We start from the raw sequence: 27500 nt of genomic DNA, 5'->3' as shown, positions 1-27500 counted from the left end.
GGTTGTTTAACTTGCTGAGAGAGGTGAATGATCGAGTGCTTGGACGATGATTGAACTGGTAGACGAGAATGATCATGAATGGGAGGTAAATCAGTTGTTGTTTGCGGATGATACTGTACTGGTTGCAGACTCGGAAGAGAAGCTTGGCTGATTAGTGACAGAATTTGAAGGGTATGTGAGAGGAATTTGAGAGTTAATGTGGGTAAGGGTAAGATTACGAGATGTACGAAAAGGGAAGATGGTGCGAGGTTAAATGTCAAGCTGAATGGAGAGTTACTTGAAGAGGTAGATCAGTTCAAGTACTTGGGGTCTGTTGTTGCAGCAAATGGTGGAGTGGAAGTAGATGTACGTCAGAGAGTGAATGAAGGATGCAAAAAGTGATGGGGGCAGTGAAGGGAGTGGTAAAAAATGAGAGGGTTGGGCATGAATGTAAAGAGAGTTATGAATGTAAAGAGAGTTCTGTATGAGAAGTGATTGTACCAACTGTGATGTATGGATCGGAGTTGTGGGGAATGAAAGTGACGGAGAGACAGAAATTTAATGGGTTTGAGATGAAATGTCTGAGGAGTAGATAGGGTTAGGAACGAAGTAGTGAGGGTGAGAACGGGTGTAAGAAATGAGTTAGCAACTAGAGTGGATATGAATGTGTTGAGGTGGTTTGGCCGTATTGAGAAAATAGCTGTCTGCTGAAGAAAGTGATGAATGCAAGAGTTGATGGGAGAAGTACAAGAGGAAGGCCAAGGTTTGGGCGGATGGATGGAGTGAAGAAAGCTCTGGGTGATAGGAGGATAGATGTGAGAGAGGCAAGAGAGCGTGCTAGAAATAGGAATTAATGGCGAGTGATTGTGACGCAGTTCCGGTAGGCCCTGCTGCTTCCTCATGTTGCCTTCGATGACTGCGGAAGTAGCAGCAGTAGGGGAATCAGCGTTATGAAGCTTCATCTGTGGTGGATAATGGGGGAGGGTGGGCTGTGGCACCTTAGCAGTACCAGCCGAACTCGGCTGAGTCCCTTGTCAGGCAGGGAGGAACGTAGAAAGGAAAGGTCCCCTTTATCTCATTTGTTTGATGTCGACTACCTTCCAAAATTGGGGGAAGTGCCTTGGTGTGTGTATATATATATATATATATATATATATATATATATATATATATATATATATATATATATTTATATATATATATATATATACATATATACATATATATATATATATATATATATATATATATATATATATATATATATATACATATATGCATATATATGTACATATATATATATATATATATATATATATATATATATATATATATATATATATATACATAATATATATATGTATATATATTTATATACAATATATACATATATAATTATAACAAAGAAAGGAAAAGCGAAAAGTCTTGATTAGAGTTAGCAGTTTCTTCTTGCTGGTAACATCAACGGACTCACAAGTATTGTATATTTGTTGATATCGCTGATAAGACAATACCCAGTATCTGAATTCGGCCTCAAGAGAAGGTAGTATATTGATGTTGAGCTTACGGTAAATATGTTCGTTCGTTCCCGTAGATAAAGTAGTTGAAACTTCAAGTACACTAATGGATAAAAATATATATCCAGCAGTGACCCATTACTTTTCATACTATATACACATACATGTGATTTGGCCTAGAAAAGCTTTTTGCATATGCAGATGATGCTACTTTATTTGCATTAATTCCATCTCCTGAATGTAGATTTGGTGTTGCTGAATCCCTTAATAGAGATCTAGCTAAAAGTAGTGCATGGTGCAAATTATGGGGAATGAAGTTTAATCCTAACAAAACTCAAAGTATGATTGTAAGTAGGTGAAGGACAGTGGCTCCTCAACATTTGGATCTCAGCATTGATAATGTTTATCTTTGTATGACTTATAAAATCTTGTGACTGATTCTCGAGAGTAAATTTAGTTTTGAGAAAAATTAGGTCTGTGTCTTCTTCAATTGCGCTAAAAATTGACTTATCGATAAAGTCTTATTTTCAGCGATCAATCTATTTCGATAAAGTCTTATTTTCAGCGATCAATCTATTCTTAAGAAGTGATTTAATTTTTTCATTCTCATAATAAAAGTTGGTGGCTGGCATAAGAACTTCTATTTGTGTACGATCTACTGGAATCCAGACATATATGTCTTCTTATCACCATGGCTAAGATACAAGAAGATGATAGAAAGGCCTCCTTTGTCCTTTTTGGTAATTTCAATGCTCACCATAGGGAGTGGTTAAATTCTGTTTCTCCTACTGATCGCTCTGGCTTAAGAGCTTTGGACTTAGCCTCTGAATCAGGGTGTGAGCAAATAAGTGAATCTACTCACAGGTCTGTTAACTGCTTGGACCTCATATACAAGGACTCTGCTGGTGTAATAACAAGTAAGGTTGGTTCTCCAGTTGGGAAATCTGATCATCCCTTGATTTCATTAGGATTTATATAACATCTCAAGCAGACCTGAATGGCATTTTGAGTGATCTTTTGGTCCTGCATTATTCACAATTTATAATAGTGTTGATCCTGTTATTCTTTTACATGAGAGTCCAGTCAACATAATTGATAGGCGTATCCCTACTCGTGTGCTAAAGTACCGAGTGAAGGACAAAACATGGTTCAATGATGATTGTAGATGGGCCTATTTGGAGGCCTATCCTCTTTATCAGATTTGACTTGGTATAACAATACTCATGTAGGAGCTTTTGCTCAACGAGTTTATGCTTTAACTAAAATGGAATAAAATTTAACCATAAAAGAAACCCTTTCTGGTACAAACGGGAACATAAGTAGTGAGCTACCTTAAAACCTGCACTTTTTAGTGCAGATGCAACAGTTCCTCCTTTACTTGAACCAGACGGCTTGGTCACTCACTATCCAAAGGAAAAGGCAACCCTTTTGCTTGATGTGTTTGACAATAGGCAGAGTAATGAGAAAATGGATCCTCCTCATTCCTGTTTTCCTGAGGCAAAACTAAATAATTTACCTTTTCAATCTCGTGAACTTAAAAGCTCTCTTGATGTATCTTGATGCTAATGGATGTGTAGACCTAAATGGTATTTTTCCTTTGTGTTTTATAAAGACTGTAGATATCTTATCTCCAAAGTTATCTGTTATTTTGGGCAAGAAAGCAAGAAGAGAAGCCTTTAGCACTTGTTGGAGAATTAGTAATGTTAACTCACACTGTAAATGTGTTTGTGATAGCTCAAGTCTGACTGGTTACTAACCAATATCCATAACTCCCATAACTTTATATAAAGTTTTTGAGCGTCTTTTGGCAAAACGTCAAAATAGGTTTGCTGAAGGTAATCATCTGTTCCCTAGTTTGCAACTTGGCTTTTTTAAAGGCCTTGGAGCATGTAATGCCCTTCTCACAATATCCAGTGCTGAACAGATGTCTCTTGATTGTGGTCAGGAAGATCGTATGATTGGCCTTGATTTTAGTGCTCCCTTTGATCGTCTTAATCATGAGGCCTTTGTTTTTATAGTCAAACAGTTAGGAGTGGGTGGGTCTTTTCTCAGAATCCTTATTGAATTTTTAAGTAAGAGGTTACGAAAAGTTGTTGTTGATCGGCACCTTATCAAGTATAGGAATGTGATATCTGGTGTTCCTAAGGAAAGTGTTTTTGGCCCATTACTTTTCATACTATATATAAATTATATGTGATTTATCCTAGAAAACAAGTTCGTTGCATATGCAGATGATGCTACTATTTGCATCAATTCTATTTCTTGAATGTAGATCTGGGGTTGCAGACTAATTTACTAGATATCTAGCTAAAATTAGTACATGGTACAAATTATGGGGTATGAAGTTGAATCCTAACAAAATTCAAAGTATGATTTTAAGTAGGTTAAAGACAGTTGCTCTTCAACATCCGGATCTCAGCATTGATAATGTTTCTTTAACTCTTTACGTCTCCAGCTGCTGGATCTCATCTTAATTTTTCGGACAGGAACTTGTGGTCTATCAAAATTCCTATTCCTGATCTCGATATTGACCTCTGGCACCATTGTTCAAGCAGTTGATTATGAATGTTGCACGAGATTTTTTCTAATTCTGAACATCCTTCACGTTCAGATCTTCCTGGAGAGTTCCACCCTGTTCGAAATACTAGGCAAGTAGTTACTTCTAATAGTTAGGCCCTCTCCAACACGAGGCTCAATACGATATAATGTTTTAGAAGTTTTATTCCCGCTGTGACAAAGTTGTGGAATGATCTTCCTAATCGGGTAGTTGAATCAGTAGACTTCAATAGTTCAAACTTGCAACAGATGTTTACATGTTTAACATGATGACATATGTATTTTAATGTTGTTACTGTTCTTAAAATATTTTTTTTAATTGTTCATTACTTCTCATATAGTGTATTCATTTTCTTATTCCTCGCTGGGCTATTTTTTCCTGTTGGAGCCCTTGGGCTTATAGCATCCCGATTTTGTAGACTAACCAGTAATACAAATAATAACTAATAATAATAACAATAATAACAATATGCATATATGTGTATATGTATATGTGTATACAAATACCAATTCTTCATCACCCAAGGGGTTACTGCATTGTAATTGTTCAGTGCCACTTTCCTCTTGGTAAGGGTAGAAGAGACTCTTTAGCTATGGTAAGCAGCTCTTCTAGGAGAAGGACACTCCAAAATCAAACCACTGTTCTCTAGTCTTGGGTAGTGCCATAGCCTCTGTACCATGGCCTTTCACTGTCTTGGGTTAGAGTTCTCTTGCTTGAGGGTACACTCGAGCACACTCTCCTATCTTATTTCTCTTCCTCTTGTTTTGTTAAAGTTTTTATAGTTTATATAGGAGATATTTATTGTTGTTACTCTTCTTAGAATATTTTATTTTCCTTTTTTCCTTTCCGCACTGAGCTATTTTCCCTGTTGGAGCCCCTGGGCTTATAGCATACTGCTTTTCCAACTTGGGTTGTAGCTTAGTAAGTAATAATAATAATAATAATAATATATATACACACACACACACACACACATATATATATATATATATATATATATATATATATATATATATATATATATATATATATACATACACACATACATACATACAGTACATATTGTATGTATATGTATATATATATATATATATATATATATATATATATATATATATATGTATATATATATATATATATAGTAAATATATATATATATATATATATATATATATATATATATATACAAATACATACATACCTATATATACATATAATACACACACACACACACACATATATATATATACACACATACACATACATATATATATTATATATACATATATATACACACACACACACACATATATATATATATATATATATATATATATATATATATATGTGTGTGTGTGTGTGTGTGTATGTATATGTACCGTGCTTACAGTTTTCCCACCTTCCTTGGAATTCCCCTTCACTCAATTTGACCAACTGATAAATTATAATATAAAAGTATTTGAAGACAAAATGTTTTTATTAAGAAAGCAATTAATGGCTAAATGTTTAGTAAAGGAGGTGAAAACTTGCCAGATGGTCCAAAGTAACCTTGCATATGTATGATAAACTTTTTTCATTTCCATGTTCTCCTTCACATATACACTTCTTAAGAAATCATAAATGTTCAATAATCAAACTACTTTCCAATCACATTTCTTTCAGAGCTCCACACCTACTAATAACTCCTCCCTTTTCCGTAACTTGAAGTACATGTTATCCGAAATTTGCCAGGCACAAAGATGTATAATTTTTACTCGCTTTATTAGTCTAGGACCATACATACGCCCACTATGCTAATTTCACTACTGCTACACCCTGCCTCACCCATAAGACTCTTGAATTAATCCATGTACTACTTTTACCTAATCCTAGACTCCAACTGACGTTATTAATACTGCCCCTCCGCTATCCCCACGTCTTCCAAGTACTTGAACACAATATCTTTTCATTTATGTCTAACTAAATGACAAAACTTCCAGCTCCCTCTCCTTGAAGAAATCAGTCACCATACATTTCTTGCCTACGCTACGTCCACGGATATCCAAACCATAGGAGGTAATTACTTTAATTTTTGTTATTTTACATAGGATTTATGAAAGTCAAGGTAAATCGCTTAACTTTTTAATTGGCAAACTGGTGAAAAAAAAACTATCTAAAATAATCAACGAAAGAAACAGAACTTTAGTAATTAAATGTGTGAAATTCATGACTCTGAAATCTTATATATTGATTTATATTATATTTACAATCTCATAACAATTGATCACCTTCTCACAGTCTTGCAATAGAAAAATTATAATACTAGTTTGTACAGTTTTTATTGGCTATAGAATATAAGCCCTCTATTGTAAGATCTTTGTAATTTCCCAATAATAGGCTAGCTCTAAACTGCAGGCTCTCTACGAACTCACAAAGCTATAAAAGTCCTTATCTATTTGATAGTATGAATACCTCTGCATATAATCTACACATTTGTAAAATAGTTTTAACACTCATATAAACTGAACACTCATTTATAAAATCATCACAAAACTCTTTAGGGCTTAAGTCTTGATGAGTTAAAACTTTATTTTCTCACAAAATTTGAAAACGTAGGCATAAGCCTGAGAAATCTTCATGAACTCAAAAAGCTGGAATATTTCATATTAGAAGTCTTACAACACTACAAAACTCAAACACTAGTTTGTAGAATATTTACATATCCATAAAAAGGAGCATATGTTATGTAAGATGCTTGAAATCTTATAAAATGTAATAAAAATTTATGAAATATTACAATCCCACAGAACGTGGATACTCGCTTGTTGAATTTTTAATACCGATCTTTCTGAGAAATAAAGTACACACTCATCACGCCTGTTCAAAATATTAATATTCTATAGAGAATCATTGCGACTAAAGAAAAGGACAATATATAGTTACGAAGAAAAATAAATCCTTCAAGCCTCAAATGAAAAATGTATAAATGAGAACTCACCTTGTGGCCAAATCCCGGTGAGTGATGTTGTGGGATTCCAGGTACTTCATCCCGGAGGCTACCTGCGTCGCCATATAGATGATGGACCCATAGCTATGTGGATTGATAGAGAATAGAAAAATAAGTCAACATGATTTCGTAATAATTATATAAGCTTTATACACACACACACACACACACACATATATATATATATATATATATACAGAGAGAGAGAGAGAGAGAGAGAGAGAGAGAGAGAGAGAGAGAGAGAGAGAGAGAGAGAGAGAGAGAGAGAGAGAGAGAGATATATAAATAAATATATATATATATATATATATATATATATATATATATATATATATATATATAAAAGAGAGAGAGAGAGAGAGAGAGAGAGAGAGAGAGAGAGAGAGAGAGAGAGAATATATACATTATATATATCTATATCTATATATATATATATATATATATATATATATATATACAAATAATGTATGTATATATATAAATATTCAGGTATAACAGATTGAGTTGGAAGAGAAGAGGTAGGAATAATCATGACACCAACAGCAAAAAATGCTTTAAATCAGTGGAAAACTGTAAATAGTCGATGGTTACTTGCAAGATTTAAATCAAGGCAGTGTAATATGCGTATTATGGTTTGCTATGTTCCAACAAATGACTCCCATGAAGAAAGGAAAGAATAATACTATGAAGAATTACAGAGCGCAATATATAGGATCCCAGAGAGTGATATGAAAATTGTGATTGGTGATTTCAATGCTGAAGCTGTGAGGACTAATCAAGGTATAGAGAATGTGATGGGTATTGAGGGTCTTGGTAAAATAGCAAATGAAAATGAAGCATATTTTATGAGTTTCTGTTAAACAAAAAGTTGCATGGGGAGAAACAGATTCAAAGGCTATGCCTACTTCTGTAGTTGGAACAAAATGAAGGTAAAGAACGTACATTAGTGAGGGATGAACGTCTGCAAACGTGCAGTATTCGATGAAGAAACATGATAACATGATTGCAGTTTCTTTGAAGTTCGCAGGTGATGAAAACTTCGGGAACCGAAGAAACCCTGTTTGTGAGAAACAAACAAAACCCAAAAGGCGAGAGGGGTATTAAGTCTCAAAGATAACCTTGTGCATTACCCAAGTCATCGATGAAGAGTGCTGGGTTAGGTTTCCAGAAGGAAATCTGCATTGAACTCCATCTCTATGTAAGAGGGCTACCAAAGTAGCTTAAGTCCAAGAGAGAAGTGAGAAGACAATCTATGTCATCTTGATGAGAGCACTCTCCGAAGAGAGACTCGGGAGGAGCTCTTTCAACTCTACGTGGGAGGGCTACTGAAGTAGCGTAAGCCCAAGAGAGGAGAGATGATGATCTTGAGCTGGCTTAATGATAAACACGAGCTGGCGAACAGCAAATGGCGAGTAAGCAACTGTCAATTTGACGAACTAAGAGCTGTTGCCTGTCAAGAGAGGAGAAAGACGAGTTGTCGAATGCCAATCGGTGATCGATGCGATCGGTAAGAAGCTGCAGATCGTCTAGCATTGAATCGGAGAGCTGGCGAACTGTGAGCTGGCGAATTAGTGATCTGGTAAACCGTGACCAGGCAAGCAGGCGATCGGCATGGTAATCAGCAGTCGGCGACTTTGAGCTTGTTATCGGTGATCGTTGAACTTGCAATCGGCAAACTGGCTGGTGATCAGTGCGCTAATGATCAGAGAGCTGCAAATAGGCAAGCTGGGGAATGGCGAGCTGTCGAGTGGTCTAGCTGTGAGGTGGCGATCGGCGAGCGGAGATCTGAGATGACACTTGGCGAGCTGGCAGTTGGTTAGTTGAACAGCAGTATGGTTTGACTATTGGCGAGTTGGCGATTGTTGGGGTGGAAATCGGCGATTGGTTTAGCAAGAAATCGGTGATTGGCGGGCTAGAAATCGGCGATTGGTGGGCTAGAAATCGGTGATTGGTGGGCTAGAAATCAGCAATAGGCGAGCTTGCAATTGGCGATTGGCGAGATGATGATTGGCGATTGGCGAGTTGCAGATAGTCGAGCTGTAGATCGGCGATCGGTGAATTGCAGATAGTAGAGCTGTAGATCGGCGATCAGCAAGACTGGAGATAGACAATCATTGCAAAACGAGCTAGGGATCGGTGAGTTGGCGATCGATCATTGGCAAGCAGACGATTGGTGATCGGTGATTGGCGAGCTGGGGATCAGGTATCGGCGAGCTGGAGATCGATGATTGGCAAGATGATGATAGGCTATCAGTGAGCTAGCAATCGGCGACATTACCACAGTCGTTGATTGTTGGTCTGGAAACCTAGAGATTCAATGGACGACGGCAAGCCATGAACAGTGGTTCGATGGCAAGAGGTCGGAAAGGAGCATTGGACAGATGAATGCCGAAAGGCTGGCGAACGACAAGTCCGAAGAGCGTCTAGTGAGACAGGCGAGGGTCGTGAACCAGAGGGTGGATGGAGAGACTGATGAGACTTATCGTGCTTACGATATCTTGAAGGCAATAGCTGAGAAGTGGGCCTACAGTGAGATCCTTGACTATCCTCTGAAGGAAATCTTTCGGCAGATGCAGACAGTGAGCCAAACAGACGTCTCTTTGCCAAAGCCGAAAAAGCATTTCTGAGGCGACTAAGAGGACTACGAATTCAGCGAGTTCACTGATGACGATGACGATCCTCCTCAGGGAAGACTAAGCAGGAAGATCTCTGGAAGGTCTCTGAAGAGGTGTCTCAATATGTGGTCTCTCTCACAAATGAGAGAGGTGATCACCTGCAGGAGAAACTTGCCTTAGACTTTGCTCTACCACCTACGGAAGAGTTGGCTCAGCATAGAAGGGAGCATAGCCTTTGGCAAAGAAACTGCAACAGCTGATGAAAGGTTTCATGACGGATATGATAAATGGTAGTTTTCCTTCGGAAGGGGGAACAGCCAACACCTAGGGAGGATAACTCTTCCTCGGAGCAGAAGGTAGTACAACCCCTGAAGGTGGACCTCTGGACAGCACTTTTTGTTTCCCATCAACAAGCCTTTTTCAAGTTGAAGGTCTGCATCGCACGCTACATCAGGAAATGTAGCTGGAGCTAGTTCTGCAAGGTTAGCATGCTGATCAGGAGCTGCCACAGGAGCAGGAGAACAGAAAAGTGACGGTGTAGTGACAGCAAATTCCACAGGAACGAATGGCACTGCCTTTCTATGTTGGCTAACTTAGCCTAACGAATAAGTACGGCATCCCTAACTGTGAAGAAAAAAAAAAAACATGCAAGGAAAACCTCCCTTAGTAGGAGCTCCTAATCCCCAGAAGGGAAAGGTGTCCCCTGAAAGAACAGACACGTATTAAAAACTGCGCACTCCTTTCCCCGTCCGGTATTAGGTTGGCCAGGGCACCAGCCACTCATTGAGATACTACCACTAGAGAGTTATGGGGTCCTTTGACTGGATCCTCCTCTCTGGTTACGGTTCATTTTCCTTTTGCCTACATATACATCGAATAGCCTGGCCTATTCTTTATATAAACCCCTTTGTCCTCATACACCTGACAACACTGAGATTACCAAACAGATATTCTTTTCTCAAGAGGTTAACTATTTCACAGTAATTATTCAGTCGCTACTTACCTCTTGGTAAGGGCAGAAGAGAGACTTTAGCTATGGTAAGCAGCTCTTCTAGGAGAAGGATACTCCAAAATCAAACCATTGTTCTCTTGTCTTAGGTAGTGCCATAGCCTCTGTACCATGGTCTTCCACAGTCTTAGATTAGAGTTCTCTTGCTTGAGGGTACACTTGGGCACAATATCATATTTCACTTCCTCTTGTTTTGTTAAGGTTTTTATAGTTTATATGGGAAAAATTTATTTTAGTGTTACTGTTCTTAAAATATATTTCTCCTTGTTTCCTTTCCTCACTGTGCTATTTTCCCTGTTGGAGCTCCTGGGCTTATAGCATCCTGCTTTTCAAACTAGGGTTGTAGGTTAGTAAGTAGTAGTAGTAGTAGTAGTAGTAGCAGTAATATTAATAATAATAATAATAATAGACGGGACAAGAAGAGCGGCAGCGTAAATACTGTAACAAAGCAGGAGTTACAATTAATTCATTCAGCTGACAAAAACTACTCGGTAGAACCACTCAACCCTCCGGTGGGAAGGGGGTTCCCCAAGGGGAGCGGATAAGCTAAGGTGATTCTCACTCTCCACCGGCAAGAAAGGCCGTAGGATCATCCTCCCAAGAAGGAGAGGGGAGTCAAAGCTGAAAAAAAGTTAAATTAAAAATAGTTTTTATTTCACTTAATTAATGAACAAAATCATTCGGAAGTGGAACCTAACCCGCGAACGGGTTAAGTGTTACCTAACCCACGAATGGGTTAAGTGTTACCTAACCCGCGAACGGGTTAAGTGTTACCTAACCCGCGAACGGGTTAAGTGTTGCCCCCGCAAGGATCTGCCAGCTGCCTATGTAAATCGAGGGTCATTGTCAGTGAGAAAGAGCAAGACCGAAGTCAAGCTATGTGAAGGTTGCAAGCAGATTCCCTCTGAGAACACGTAGGGGGGAGGGGGATGTTAACATACGAAAGGAGGAGTATCCAAACGATGGTGACTCCCCTGCAGCGACAGCTGAGTCACTCAGAAGGCCAACTGTCTATGGGATGTCCATTGTCCGAGGGAGGAAGGTTGTAAGGTAAGGTTCTCTGTACTTGAAAACCTGCCGCACTACGCTGTCCCACAAACATCAACTTTCACTGGAAAGGAAGCTTTTTATATATATAAAACATGAAGAATGTTTTCATATATACTGTACACAAGAAAAAACATCAGGATAAAAAGTTAGAATCCAGTCACGTGGAGAGGGGAGAGAGATGTAGTCTCTCCCCGCAGCCAAAGGTAAAAGTGGGTTACAGTCACAGATGCGTGTAGTGAGAGGGGTAGCTACTAACTCCCGCACGCTCCCGTTAATTAGCGGGTGGGGGGTTAACTGTCACTAAAAGTCTAATGGCTCATCTTTCAGCTTTGCCGAAAGTAATACTCCTATCAATAGCGTTGGGTTGTATTTCAGTTACGGAACAATTAATGATTTTAAGTATGTTTAAGAAACATTACCTTATAGGTCTCATATGGTTGAGCCTTGGTGTGGTTGTGTCTGGAACATGTCTCCTAAGGAATTGGTTGAGATCTCCCAAGGGTAAATACTCCAGCAGTAGGGTGAGGGGGTCATCCCGACTGACCACCCCAATGAGTCCTGCCAGGTTAGCATCACAAAGGGTAGCTAGTAGCTGAGCTTCGCGCCAACATTCTTCACGAACCTGACCAAAAAATATGTACAAGGTTCGCCTTTACTGTTATTGTGACTATTACTTAGCTAGTTTTGTAACTTTGTATTACCATAAATCTATCAGTTCCTTTAAAGATAACCTCCAATCTTACTTTTTCTACTTCTATATCCTATATATCTATATGCTTAAGGTAGATGAAAACAATTTCCCTACTCACAATACAGTCTTTTACACTCGTCTTAACTTTTTCACACCATGTAGCAATCCTTTACATCTTATAAATCTGATTATAAAAGAGGTATAAGAAAAGAAACCCCTCACTTTTACCTCTGGTGAAGCATCCTGGCTGACAATGGCCAAAACTGCTTGTCTGCCACCAACGCTGTTTAAATTAGGAAGCGTCCCTGTAGTGTCAACCATTTCACCCATTCCTGCTACCTCACCCAATTGAACCTGAGGTTTTGGGAGAGAATCAAGGGGAAAATTCATTAAAATGAAGTGGCTAATAATTAGAATAACACCAAAGACCTTAAAATTTACCTGAATATATATACGTGAGCATATAATAATCATTACTTGATGGATTTTAATAAACAATGACATATTTTAAGAAACTAAAATAATTTTGAAAAAAAAAAACTTTTTGACAGATAAACTTTGACCTGAATGACTATAATGTCGTCATCAATGAATTGTCCTAAAAATAAGTTGAAATAGCCATATCTTTATTAATACTTGGTGGATTTTATTAAGATTTGGCATGATTTGAGATATGAATATTTACTTTAAGACAATAAAAAAAAATAATTTTGAAAGTACAATAATTCGAAACACCTGATCATCCAACGTGAACCCATTTGTTACAGTTGATTCTTCCCCTTTTTGCCTCACAACCTATCAAATCCTGAAGCTTCCATACAGGCTACCTGATAATGTGCAAGTACTAAAAACTGTCTCACTGTTGAATATTGAAAACACCACTAGGTGTAGTAGAATCACTAAGTATAAATCCAGAAAATATTATTAAAATTTTAATTCCAGTGGTCAAACATAACTATAGTCAATTTCTTTTTAGCGAGGCAGATTTGCACCGACTCGCAGCGGTGCCCTTATAGCTCGCAAAAGTTTTGTGATCGCTGATTGGTTAGAATTATCTTGTCCAACCAATCAGTGATCAGGAAACTTTTCCGAGCTACAAGGGCACCGCTGCGAGTCGGTGCATATCCGCCTCGCTAAAAAAAATTGACTATAGTTAAATGGCGCAAAACCAAGGACACTGAAATTCAGGGCTGAGGTCAATGCATATGAGGAATCATCGAACATAAATGCTTATGAAGAGCTAATCTTCTGTTGCTTTAAATTAGCGGGATTTAGCTCATTCTGTAATTTTCGTCTTCTGGAAGTGTTTGAAACGTTATAGAATCATTTTGAGCAATGATTTTTGTATAATTTTAGTCTTCTGGAAGAGTTTTAAACGTTCAAGAAGTATTCTGAGCTATGGTCTTTCTATAATTTTAGTCTTCTGGAAGATTTTTAAACGTTCAAGAAGTATTCTGAGCTATGGTCTTTCTATAATTTTAGTCTTCTGGAAGCGTTTTAAACGTTCAAGAAGTATTCTGAGCTATGGTCTTTCTATAATTTTAGTCTTCTGGAAGAGTTTTAAACGTTCAAGAAGTATTCTGAGCTATGGTCTTTCTATAATTTTAGTCTTCTGGAAGCGTTTTAAACGTTCAAGAAGTATTCTGAGCTATGGTCTTTCTATAATTTTAGTCTTCTGGAAGAGTTTTAAACGTTCAAGAAGTATTCTGAGCTATGGTCTTTCTATAATTTTAGTCTTCTGGAATAGTTTTAAACGTTCAAGAAGTATTCTGAGCTATGGTCTTTCTATAATTTTAGTCTTCTGGAAGCGTTTTCAACATTAAAGATGCATTCAGGCAATGATCTTTCTGTAATTTTAGTCTTCGTGAAGCGTTTCAAACGTTAAAGATGCACTTGGAGAAAAGATCTTTCTGTAATTTCCGTCTTCTGGAAGCGTTTGAAACGTTATAAATGCATTCTGAGCTCCTATCATTTTGTAATTTTCGTCTTCTGGAAGCATCTTAAAGTGTTTTCAGTCAGATGAATCTCATTAAGGGGCAAATTAAGAAATAAACGAAAGACACAGAAAATAAATGCGTTACTTCATGTAAGGTATGGCTTAAGCAAAATATCAGAAAATTTTGTGACGTGTACTGTACTAGGATATAGTAACACCAAGTAAATAATATTAAAAGATCAAAAAGCCGCAATGGATCAACGAAGAAGCTTACGATAATCTAAATATCTTTTTGCTAAAAAAAAAAAAATATATATATATATATTTATTAATCAATATTACAAGGAATCGTTTGGTAGTTTCTTTGTGAAATTAAGAATGGGAATTTCCTTGTTTACTTTTATTAAGGTGCAGTAGATAGTTTTTGTCAACATGCTTTGGATTCAAACCAAGGAAAAAGACATTATTTTCCCTACACTTCCTTCTTAAATGTTAATTCTTTAAATATTTTTAAGGCAAATTAAGAAAAGAAAGTACTTTGCCTACGATTATTAAAGAACAACACATAAATGTTTGTAAGAACACATCAGAAAATTTACTATACATCGAAATGAAAAAGACAACATTAATCAAAACTATTCTGTTACTTTTTTAAAATATATATTTATATCTGACAGCATGTCAAATTTTATAAAAATCCATCGAGTATTAATAAACCATGACTATTTCAGCGTATTTCATGACAATTCATTGACACCGACATAGCATTTGTTAAGGTCAAAGTTTACTTGTCATAAAAAAAGTTTTAACGATAATTTTTTTTGAATATATATTTATATCTCAAAGCATGTCAAATTCTATCAAAATCCATCCATTAATGAAGATATTTTCAGGTCCAATTTCAGGATTTTAATGTTAATATATTCATCGCTAAAACTGATTCTTTCCAATATATATTTTAGAAAAGATGCGGTTATATCACAAATCTTCTTTGTTTCCCATTTTTAAATTAGTCAGGGCAAAATACAGTTTAACCCCCAAAAATTGTAACAAAAGGTTTCTCAACTGATTCTGGTAGGTTTTAATGTACTTTTTAACATACTAAAAGTTTACCAAACTATGACCCCTGGAAAAGTGTTTTTTTTCAAGATGGCGTCCAAGATGCCCGCCGGAACCTTTGAACGATCATAACTCTATAACTATCAAATCAAATTTGATGATCTTGATGTCAATTCCTACATTTTTTAGGGCAAAGAACATATTAAGACAACTTGGGATATCATTGATCTGTTAAATCATTATGAAATTGGATTCTTGACCTTCAGATGTTCACTATCACCTTATACACAAACATTTACAACAAGTAATAGTTAAAAGAATTTATTCTTAGAGGTATAATGATAGCAAACTAATTATGGGTGTCTTCTATAGGGTTGTTAACTTACATTACTCATGTTTATATAATCTTCTAATTATATCAAATCCTAATTACGCTTAACAGAGCCTTATATTTCAAGTACTTGGTTACTTTAGTTAACAACACTTTTATCCGCATAGAATAAGTTTCAGAGTTTCAATTTTGAGTGTCATCCTCCTCCTCAGTATCACCCTCTCAAGTGTTGTTTGGATTGTTACAGTTTTCAGTCTGGCAAGGGCCACATACACCAGTGCAAGGGAGTCCATAAAGTCTGCAGCTGCATCGAGATAATCTGCATCCCTCTGAATAGTTGCAATGGATAATTTTCAAGAGTTTGTCAGGTGCAGCCTTGTTTTGGGTCATAACTGGAACTAACTGATTATTCTCGAGTTTCCATCCCCATTCAATTTGGTTCATTTCACTTGCCTTTCCCATCCATACCATAACTTGGAAGTACACACGTTGGGTATGGAAACTTGTTGCTGATGATGTTGGGGGAAGCCTTTCAGGAGTGACAAAATGCTTCAGCAGTTGCCACTTTCTTGGTGAAAATGGTATGGCGCAGTGATAATAGTGTATCATTATACTTGCCTCCAAAGCAATCAACCATCAGTTCTTTGCCAAGATCTGATATCTCATCTTGAGATTTGTTTTGAAGGGTGAATGCACTCACACAGGACTTCATGACAGGATCAGATTTCACTAATTTCTGGAAGACTGACTTTTTTCCAATGCCGAAAATCCTTGAAGTGGAATCACAGCCTGAGAAGGCATGTACAAAGAGTAACTTACTGCATACATCATCTCCTAGAGTTTCTTTCAAAAGGTTAATGTTATATACTTTGCGTTCTCTTGACTGTTTGCTTGCATCAGAACGGAAGTAAATGGTCTCATTGTCTGTTCTGGTATAATGAAGGAGCAGGATCAGCAAATCTGTATCCTCACCTACCAACGTTGTGGTATAATGATGAGATAATTCAACGGTTGCCTTAACAATAACAACATTTGCATCACCTGGTGACTGAATGACATGGCATCCCCTTTTAGTTAGTGCTGTGCTGATAAGAGAAATCATGTCTGTCTTGTTTTTGTCACGAGATAGAAAGTCCTCCTTTTTGCCTGAAGAATCTGTTTCTGCTGTGAAACTAATTACAGGGGGCAGGTTTTTTCCTCGTCTCAGATATGTGTTGTCTTTTAAAGAGGGGCCCTCGCCATATTCATCAAACACCAATGTTGCTTGTCCATAATTTCTCACAGTGAAGTCTGCATAAGACTCAGCTATTGTATAATATTAGTCGCCTTTCTTCCATGGTAAACGATGGAGCAAAGAGCCTCCATCAAGCATATAACAATCTGTTTTAGGTTTAGAGTTAATCTCAGCCTCACTTGAAAAGGCTGCAATATGGTCTCGAATTGCCTGAGCAAGCAGAGGTTTATCTGCTTTTCGAAGAATGTTCCTGGTCTCAAAGAGGGCTGGAGGATATGGGCTTAGCTCATATGTCAAAACCTCTTCAAGGGAAAGATCTCCTGATCTTGACACGGCAAGGAAACGCTGGAACAGAAGGGCAGGATCAATGGTATGATTAGGAGCAATCTTCACAGCAGAGATATTTCCAAGGGTTTGGCCTCTGTCTTTCCGCTTAAATTTGTTAGTAAATGCTGGCTTTGCAATCATATCTTCAATGATCTTGTTCCCAACTGATTCAAAGGTATGTACATTCTCATCTGGTCCAGCCACTATTCCGTTGACAATGTTTCTCAGAGTAGTATCAGATGTGAAGGGTGAACAGGCTGCAATCTCTGTCTGAATTTTCTCAAGATCAGATGCATCTCTTGATGCGTACCTCAGATGAAATTTTGTGTTGTGGACTTGTAGTATAGGTTAGGTTGGTAAAATCTTGCATTGCACTGTTGTACTTAGATGTTACAGGTCCAGATAAGGTCCAAAGATTATGCATCTCCTCGGTCATCCCACTGCCATGGGTTAGATCACCAGTGCTCTTTAGAGACCTCATCAATGTTTGTTCTATGACAAGATCACTACTTAGTCCTGCCCAGCAATAATTGCTCCTTCAAACAACATGAAAACCATCAAGGAACTTTCTATTAATATCTGGGTGCTTTTCCTCCAGGTTACTCACTTGTTGCAGGTAGTAATGAGCAGATCGCAGATAATATAAGTGCCCAGCTGCAGCAAAAACAGTTAGGCAATCGGACACTGCCTGCAAATGCATCAATCAAGATCCAGTACAATCTTCCTTGATCAACATTCTTGCTATGCCAACTATACACTGATAATTCAGCCACAACTGCCTTGTCTTTGAGGTCTGAGCAAGTTCAGATTTCTTCTTCTCCATTACTGTCTCAAGTTTTATCAAAACTTCAGAACAAGCAGCATCTTCTAGCATCATCTCTCCAATAAGAAGGGAGGAGCACAATTCCTCTGCCTGATCAAGCAATATCTGAATCTGAGGATCATCTTTGGCCATTTCCATTACAAGCTGGCTATGTAGGCACTTGTCAACAAGAAGATGGCCCCGCAAAGCCCTCTGGACAGCTTTCCCTGTTAACTTGTGCAACACTGCATTTTCTCCATAAACAGTCTCAAGTATGTTTTTGAGGCTGGTCCCTTCCATGAGAGTTCCTATGGCCCCCATCAAGTTCATGAATGTATAACATGATATAATCAGAAGATTATATAAACATGAGTACTGTCAGATAACAACCCTATAGAAGACGATCATAATTAGTTTGCTATCATTATACCTCTAAGAATAAATTCTTTTAACTATTGCTTGTTGTAAGTGTTTGTGTATAAGGTGATAGTGAACATCCAATTTTATAATGATTTAACAGATCAATGATATCCCAAGTTGTCTTAATGTGTTCTTTGCCCCCAAAAATGTAGGAATAGACACCAAGATCATCAAATTTGAGGTGATAGTTATCGAGTTATGATCGTTCAAAGGTTTTGGCGGCCTTCTTCGACGCCATCTTGAAAAAAACACTTTTCCGGGGGTCATAGCTTGGTAAATTTTTAGAATGTTAAAAAATACATTAAAACCTACCAGAACCAGTTGAGAAACCTTTTGTTACAATTTTTGCGGGGTTGAGGGGGTATTTTCCATATACTGACCCTACTAAATTTCCATCTGTCAAGCGAGATAATTGCAGTAAGATAGGCCTAGGTATACTATCTGGTTTTGAAGAAAACTGTTTCAATGACTGATACAACAAACAAATGGGCACTTGAACAAAGCAGTAATTGATTTATGAATCAAAACCTATTCTTATGTTTTCTAAATCATGATCTGCCTTTGTTTCAAAGTACCGTGCACAAACTTTAGAGGTCCCATGTTTTTTAGATTATCTCTCAAGTACATTTGAATGCTACCAACAAATCTGTACTATACTCAATTTTTTTAATGAGGCGCACTTCCACCGACTCGCAGCGGTGCCCTTTTAGCTCGGAAAAGTTTCCTGCTCTCTGATTGGTTAAAGTTATCTTGTCCAACTAATCAACGGTCAGGAAACTTTTCCGAGCTAAAAGGACACCGCTGCGAGTCGGTGCAAATCTGCATCACTAAAAAGAATTGACTATAATTGGTGTAGCCTAGATTTAACAGAAAAAGGCAATCCTTTTTGCTGATGTATTTGACTGTAAGAAGAATAATAAGATATAAATGTACTTAGCTAGGAGTCACTCTGGTTGGCTGGACCTCAGTTTGTCTGAATTCATCAGTTTTCTATAAACGCAATTATGATATTGAAAATATACTGCTACAGTGTGATTTAACAGGTGCTATCATGAATGTGATATATACTAGTTAAATTGATTTTAAATAATAAGGGCCTACACATTAACTTAGTGGGATTATTTATCAATTAATTTCGAATAAACATCGAAGCTGATGTCTCGGAACAATGTTCCAAATACAGAATCATAAACTTTGTATATTTCAAGCACTAATTACATCACTAATTATTGATAAAATATATTTCACACTTGTATAGCAATTTTAGAAAGCAATATAAGGATAAGGTACATAAAAATACATAATGATACACAGACATTTGTGAGGTATATGGTGGAACGTCGAGTGGAAGGAACACCCACTACATTCATCCTCCCACACCACAGGACGGCTGGTTGGTTAGATATCTACCCACACCAATTCAGCCCTTCCCACACCCTCCCCCTTTCCTCTCGGGGAAAACCCCACTCACCAGGGTATGGCTATCCCCTCTCCCCCTTGTCGAGGGATCGGAGAGGTTGAGTAAGTTATACGTCTGGCAATGACGCTGGTTGAATGTATTAAAATTTTTCATATTTAGGGGGCTGGGATATTCAAATCTTTAAGGGATATTACAAAGGCCACATTGAATGGGGACAGAATTTTCAAATTCAACCTAAGGGTATTGAATAAAAATATAGTGCATAAAATAGTAGAATAGTTGCATGGCAATAACAAAATAAATAGTTCAAATTAATAATTTTTTTCATCCTGCTTTTCGATACGTTTACCTTCGCCAACCTCGTTGCGGTGAAGGTTATGTTTTGATAGGCATATGTTTGTACGTCTATCTGTGTGTGTGTGATTCGCATAACTAAAAAACTATTTGACCGAATCTCATGAAATTTGGTGAGATGATTGGATATGATCCAAGGGAATTTGATTAGAGTTTGGAAGTGATTGGGTCAAAAGTCGAAGCGAAGGTCACGAAAAGGTAAAAAGCGTATCACAAAACTCACAAACTACTTGACCGAATTTTATGAAATTTAGTGGGATGATTGGCAATGATCCAAGGTCAATTTGATTAAATTTTAATGGTGACTAGGTCAAAGGTCAAAGCGAAGGTCACGAAAAGGTGAAAAAACGAATAAAACAACTCAAAAAACTATTTGACCGAATTTTATGAAATTAAGTGGGATTATTGGCAAGGATCCAAGGTCAATCTGATTAAATTTTAGTGGTGACTAGGTCAAAGGTCAAAGCGGTCACAAAAAGGTGAAAAGCTTATCACAAAACTCAAAAACTATTTGACCGAATCTCATGAAACTTGGTGAGATAATTAGCCATGATCTGAGGGCAATTTGATTAGATTTTGGGAGGTATTAGGTCAAAGGCTAAGGTCAAGTAAAGGTAAAAAATTACTTTTTTTTTTGCTATATCATCGCCAATTTTTATCAGAGTTGCATGGAACTACAGCCAAAATGTGTATAATTAAATTGCCTATCTTAAAATATACAACAGGATATGATGATGGCATTACCCTTGTTTGTGTATTTATTTATTTGTATGTTTGTCTCTGTGTTTGTGATTCACATAACTTAAAAACTATTTGACCGAATCTCATGAAATTTGGCGGGATGATTGGCCATGAATCAATGATTTTGGGAGTGATTGCATCAGAAGTCAAGGCCAAGGTCACGGGGAAATTTTTTTTTTTGCCATACCTGGGCCAATTTTCATTTGATTTACATGAAACTAGTGCCAAAATGTGCACAATTCAATTACCTATCTTGTGAAATATGTGCTTTGGGATCAAATACCCAGAACATCATCAGTTTTCTTGGTGACAAAAGACGGTGGCGAAGGTATGTGCTCTACCGAGTGCCTGTTCTAGTTTACAATATTAAATATACTCTTGAAAAATAAAATACGAATATGTTTGAAATAGGAAACTACGGGCACTATAAGTTAATCAACTAAATATCGTTGATAATTAATTTACAAAGTCTAAAGCATAATATAACATACGGGATTTTAAAAAAAAGGTGATAGGATTACTCAGTAGGAGAGAGCTGCTGAAACATTTTTGTCATCTTTGTGAGTGGCTGTTCCTCCCACAAGACAACCTTAGCAATTGCCTAGATTTTCTACTGGTATCAAAGGTTTTGCGCTTTTGAATACTTCAAAATTGTATTATACAAGCCCTTTGAATATCATGATAATACTACTATGTTATGCACTAAACACTGGTCGAATAACATTAAAGTTAATGCATCTCAAACTTTTTACTTGTCTACAACTTCTGTGGGAGTAATTTATTATAAAACAAAGTTCGTCACTCGTCTATGAATTAATTTTTTATAAATTCTGAGTTCCTTTAGTACTGATTTTTTTTGCTGCATATACTGAGCCGACACTATATGGTTTAATAATATATTCATAAATTTGAAAATGTGTCAAAACTACTGGATTCGGACAAAACTGATTCCACCCAATCAACAGCTCTTGTTGCTCTATGTTCCCGTGAAATCAAACACACTTACTTATGAGGGTGTAGACCCAAATGATATTTTTCCTTTATTTCCTATAAATACAGCCGATTTTTAAGTAATAAGTTGTTTAATATTCCTTTTGCAAGTTAACAAGAAGAGGTTCTTTTAGCACTTGGAGAATTGTTCATGTTAATCCATTAGTGTTCGTGGTAGGTCTAGCCCTGCTGATTACTAAACCAGTTTTCCATATCATCTAAAGTTTTTGAATGTCTTTCCGCAAAATGTCTTAATGGGTATTCTAAAGGTGCTTAATCATCTGTTCTGTAACTTGCAGTTGATATTTTGTAAAGGCCTTGGAGCATGCGATGCCTTTCAAACAATTTCCAATGTTGAACAGGACACACTTAACTGTGGTCAGAAGTTTTGTTTGATTAGCCTTGACTTTTAGTGATGCCTCTAACCGTGTTAATCATGAGATCCTTGTTTTCAAACTTAAAAAGGTGGGAGTAGGGTTTTTTTTCTTAAAATTATTATTGAATTATCAAGTTATAAAGAAGAAAGTATTTGATGGGCACTATAGTGACTATAGGAATGCAATATCTGGTGTACCTCAGGTTAGTGTCTTGGGCTCCTTTTTTATACTATTATACACATGATATATAGTTTAGCCTGGAAAACAAGCTCATTGCATATGCAAGTGATGCTACTCTCTTTGTATCAGTTCCATCTCCTGAAAGTAAATCTGGGGTTTTTGAATTCCTTAATACAGGTGCAAATTATGGGGCATGAAGCTGTACTCTTAAAAAATACCAAGTATGATTATAAGTAGGTCAACACTGTGGGTTCTCAACATCTAGATCATTGCACTGATAACGTCTCCTTAACTAAATACAACCTTAACATTTTATCTGTGATTTGTCCTGGTTCTTTTTTAATTGCACAAATATTGGCTCAATGAGTCTCTTTTTAAGATTTTCGGTAATTTGTCTATTCTGAGGAAATGTTTTAATTATTTCAACCTTATTTTTCGCGTATTGTTCTCCTGTCTGGTCTTCAGCAGGTGCCTTGCGTCTTAATTTGTCGAATAGAAAACAGCGGTCTATTAAATTCATTATTCTTGATCTAGATATTAATCTCTGATACCGTCGTTCAATTAGGTATTTATATATGTTCCATAAGATTTTTAACTGCGTTCAGATCTTCCCAGGCTGTACCATACAGTCTGTACCAACCGTGTTTCACACAATTGTACATAATTCCTTTTGTATATATTATGCTTGTATCTTCGCTCTTCCCTCGCACTAAAACGAACATGAAAATTCATGTCTGGTTTTTCCTCTGTAATATTGTCTGTCTTGTGAACTTGTTATGTCCTGTTGCCTTGAGGTTTTGTATATAAGGAGAATGTTCTACAATAATATAACTCAGTCGTTTCCAACCTGCCTTTGAGTTCACAGCCTTACTCGGCGCCGTCACATTGGTGACCCCGGAAGTCGACTCGCTCCCACTGCCTTCCACCCCCACCTCCCTCGCCCCTCCATCGTTGGTACTATGACGGACTCTACAGAAGTTGGCGCCGCGGCCGCCCCATTGAAACTTTCACTGTTCGCCAGCAGAGAAGCGTTTGCTTGGTTTCAACGCGCTGAAGTCCACTTTCGTATCAGGGGCGTGACTTGCTCAACCACCAAAGCGGATTATGTTCTCGCGGCGATACCCGAGGACACCTTCCCAGAAATATCCGACTGGCTTTGTGAACAAGGAAACACCCCAATAGCGTATGACGCCCTCAAAACATACCTTCTGCAGCAGTACTCGCCGTCGCCAGCCGTCCGTATAGCAAAGCTTTTTCAGCTCTCGCAACAACCGTTGGGGGACCAAAGGGCTTCGCTTGCCCTCAGGGAAATGACCAGTATCGCTCGCCTTCAACCTGCCGCAGACGGCTCTCCTCGTGAGGTGAACCTACTCCGTGCCCTTTGGATACGCCGTTTACCTGAACCTGTACGCGCTGCCATACCCGATGTCGATAGTTTACCCATAAAGGACTTGATGAGCAAAGCCGACGCCCTTATGGACAGCCAATTCAAGACCTCCATCAATGCCTCCACCCCTGACGACGAGGATGCCTATTCAACGTCAACCGAAGCTGACATGAATGCCGTAGGACATACACGCCTACCCCGTGACGTGCTGATTGTCGCCCACCACCCACCAATCGCTTGCGCCCCAACGAACGACTTCTACGGCCACTTACTACCTCCCATCCGCCGCAGTTTTGCTACTACCACTTCAGATTCGGGGCAACCGCGAAGAAATGTGCAAAAGATTGTCAGTGGCCAAAAAACGTGTAAGTAGGCCATCGCTTGTGGCGGTGGCCTCCCATGTTTCTAATCTTTTCTTTTTACAGGATGCAGGAACGGGCGTGCGATTTTTGGTAGACACGGGTGCTTGTCGTTCTCTTTTGCCAAGGAAACTCTTCAAGGCACAACGTAGTCTGTCTACATCTGCCGACGTCCGCTTGGTAGCTGCCAACGGATCTGCGATACCCACCTACGGTTACGAGAACCTCACATTATCGTTCGGAAACGGTAAATTCAATTGGAAGTTTCTCGTTGCTGACGTCACAATGCCAATCCTTGGTGCGGATTTCCTCTCTCATTTCCACCTTCTGGTCGATGTCGCCCACCGACGATTGGTCAAAGCAGACTCGTACTTGTCGACACCTCTTCAACCCGCCCCCTCTAACCTCGCTCTCCACATCAGCGCACCCACGGATGCCTACGCCCACCTCCTCACGTCGTACCCGAAAGTTTTCCGTCCAGAACTTCGCCAAACGCACACGGTTCCTGCCAAGCACGGTATTTATCACCATATCAAGACGACGGGACCCCCAGTCTTCGCAAAATTCAGACGTCTGGCACCGGAACGATTGGCAGCCGCCAAACAGACGTTCGCCGAAATGGAGAAAATGGGCCTTTGCCAAAAGGCCTCCAGCCCATGGTCGTCACCCTTACACATCGTTCTGAAGAAAGACGGCTCCCTCCGTCCGTGCGGGGATTACAGGCGCCTGAACATGCAAACAGAACCGGATCACTACCCCCTCCCAAACATTGCCGATGTAACCTCCTACCTGCACAAAGCGAAGGTTTTCTCTACGCTCGACCTCCTGAAGGGGTATTATCAGGTGCCTATGAACCCTGAAGACATCCCCAAGACCGCCATCACCACTCCGTTTGGCACATACACCTTCAATTACTCCTGTTTTGGCCTTCGTAATGCTGGGGCAACGTTTCAACGTCTCATGGATGGCATCTTAGGGGACCTCCCTTTCTGTGTATGTTATGTGGACGACATACTTGTGTTCTCCTCCTCAAAAGAGGAACACCTCCGTCACCTGCGCATCGTGCACGACCGCCTGCAACAAAACGGCCTTGTAGTCCGGTACGACAAGTGTACCTTTGGCGCCAACGAAGTGTCGTTCTTAGGGCACCGTATCACTCCTGAAGGAGTCCATCCCCTCCCTGAGAAGGTAGCACCCGTTCAGAATTTCCACGCACCCTCGACCGTCAAAGCTCTGCAGGAATTCTTGGGCATGATCAACTATTATCACCGTTTTCTGCCAGCCATTGCCGCCACTCTTGCTCCCCTCTACGCCTCCCTCAAGGGCAAGCCAAAGGACCTGAAGTGGGGTCCCCTTCAAGAAGCAGCCTTCTGCAATGCAAAGAAGGCCCTATCAACTGCTGCGGCTCTCACTTTTCCTATCCCACACGCCCCTCTCCTTCTCTCCACCGATGCCAGCGACGTCGCTATTGGTGCAGTACTCGAGCAGGTGGTCAAAGGCTCGCCCTGCCCATTGGCCTTCTTCAGCAGAAAACTGTCCGAGGCAGAATCAGGTTATTCTACCTTCGATCGAGAATTGCTGGCGGTGCACTTGGCTGTCCGTCACTTTCTCCATTTCTTAGAAGGTACGCCCTTCGTCATTCGCACAGACCACATGCCTCTGGTGCACGCCTTCACTCGACAGTCTGACGCCTGGTCTGCCCGTCAACATCGACATCTCTCCGCCGTGGCTGAATACAATTGCACCCTCCAATACGTCCCTGGGAAAATGAATCCCGTTGCCGATGCCCTGTCAAGAAACACGTTGGCTGCCGTTCAACTGGGATTGGATTACAACGCCCTGGCTGAAGCCCAACGACAGGATCCAGAGTATCAAGCTTGTAGGACATCCTGCACGTCCCTCCGTTGGGAAGACTTTCCCCTCGAAGACTCCAACACCACCCTCCTCTGTGACGTCAGTACTGGTAGACCACGACCTTGGATTCCTGCTCCCATGCGCCGACAGGTGTTTGATTTCATTCACAGCCTTTCACATCCCTCGTGCCGTTCTACTGCACAGCTGCTGAAGGCAGAGTTCATTTGGCACGGCATTTCTAAGGATGCTAAGGATTGGGTCCGCGCCTGTACTTCTTGCCAAACTTCCAAAGTACATCGACACACGGATTCAGGAGTGGGCACCTTTCCTTAACCTCAGCGTCGTTTCGCACACATTCACGTCGACGTTGTAGCCCCCCTACCCACATCACAAGGACATCCTTACCTGTTTACCGTCATCGACCGCTCCACTCGTTGGCCTGAAGCCATTCCCATGGAAACTGCAACGTCCGCCTCATGTACATCTGCCTTACTCTCTGGATGGATTTCAAGATTCAGTATCCCTGAGCATATTACTTCTGACAGGGGAACCACCTTCACCTCTCAATTGTGGACGTCATTAGCGAATCTCCTGGGCATCACCCTACATCAGACAACGGCCTACAACCCCGCTGCCAATGGAATGGTTGAACGTTTTCATCGCACCCTCAAAGCAGCTTTGATGTCCCGCTGCAAGGATTGCAACTGGTTTACTCAGCTTCCCTGGGTCCTCCTTGGACTAAGGACCACTCCTAAAGACGCCCTCGACGTCTCGGCAGCTGAAATGGTGTATGGCGATCCGTTGGTCGTCCCTGCCGAATTTTTTCCTTCTACAACCTCCTCCGACGATCTCCAGCGCATACGTCACGTCGTGGGAAAATTTACTCCGTGCTGCCAAACTTACAAGCCCCCAGCGAAGCATCACATACCAAGGGACTTGCACTCTGCAACGCACGTCTTCCTGCGCAACGACACCAGCAAGCCACCACTAACGCCCCCTTACATGGGCCCTTTCCTTGTGATCCGACGCAGTCCGAAAGCATTCCTCCTAAACATTCGGGGCAAAGAAGACTGGGTCTCCATTGATCGTCTAAAACCTGCTTATCTTCTGCCAGATGACCCGCCTACAGTTCGCCTCTCTAGATCAGGGCGCCCTATTTAACATGTACAGTATGTCATTTTTAGGGGGGGAGCCATGTACCAACCGTGTTTCACACAATTGTACATAATTCCTTTTGTATATATTATGCTTGTATCTTCGCTCTTCCCTCGCACTAAAACGAACATGAAAATTCATGTCTGGTTTTTCCTCTGTAATATTGTCTG

General features: G+C 39.3%; 1 protein-coding gene across 1 annotated transcript in view; it reads right to left on the bottom strand.

The window, feature by feature from the left end:
* Nucleotides 1-27500, bottom strand: part of LOC137620344 (discoidin domain-containing receptor 2-like) — a 386470-nt gene that overhangs the window by 35910 nt on the left and 323060 nt on the right. The window contains exons 11-13 of the mRNA XM_068350578.1: nucleotides 12633-12758; nucleotides 12133-12335; nucleotides 7031-7123 (exon numbers count right to left, since the gene is read on the bottom strand). Of these exons, the coding sequence (XP_068206679.1) occupies nucleotides 7031-7123; nucleotides 12133-12335; nucleotides 12633-12758 (422 nt within the window). The remainder of the gene's footprint in view (nucleotides 1-7030; nucleotides 7124-12132; nucleotides 12336-12632; nucleotides 12759-27500) is intronic.

The sequence above is a fragment of the Palaemon carinicauda genome, chromosome 26 (assembly GCF_036898095.1).
Source record: "Palaemon carinicauda isolate YSFRI2023 chromosome 26, ASM3689809v2, whole genome shotgun sequence".
Classification (NCBI taxonomy): domain Eukaryota; kingdom Metazoa; phylum Arthropoda; class Malacostraca; order Decapoda; family Palaemonidae; genus Palaemon; species Palaemon carinicauda.
Note: the sequence above shows the minus strand (reverse complement) of the source record. Positions and strands in the feature narration are given on the sequence as shown.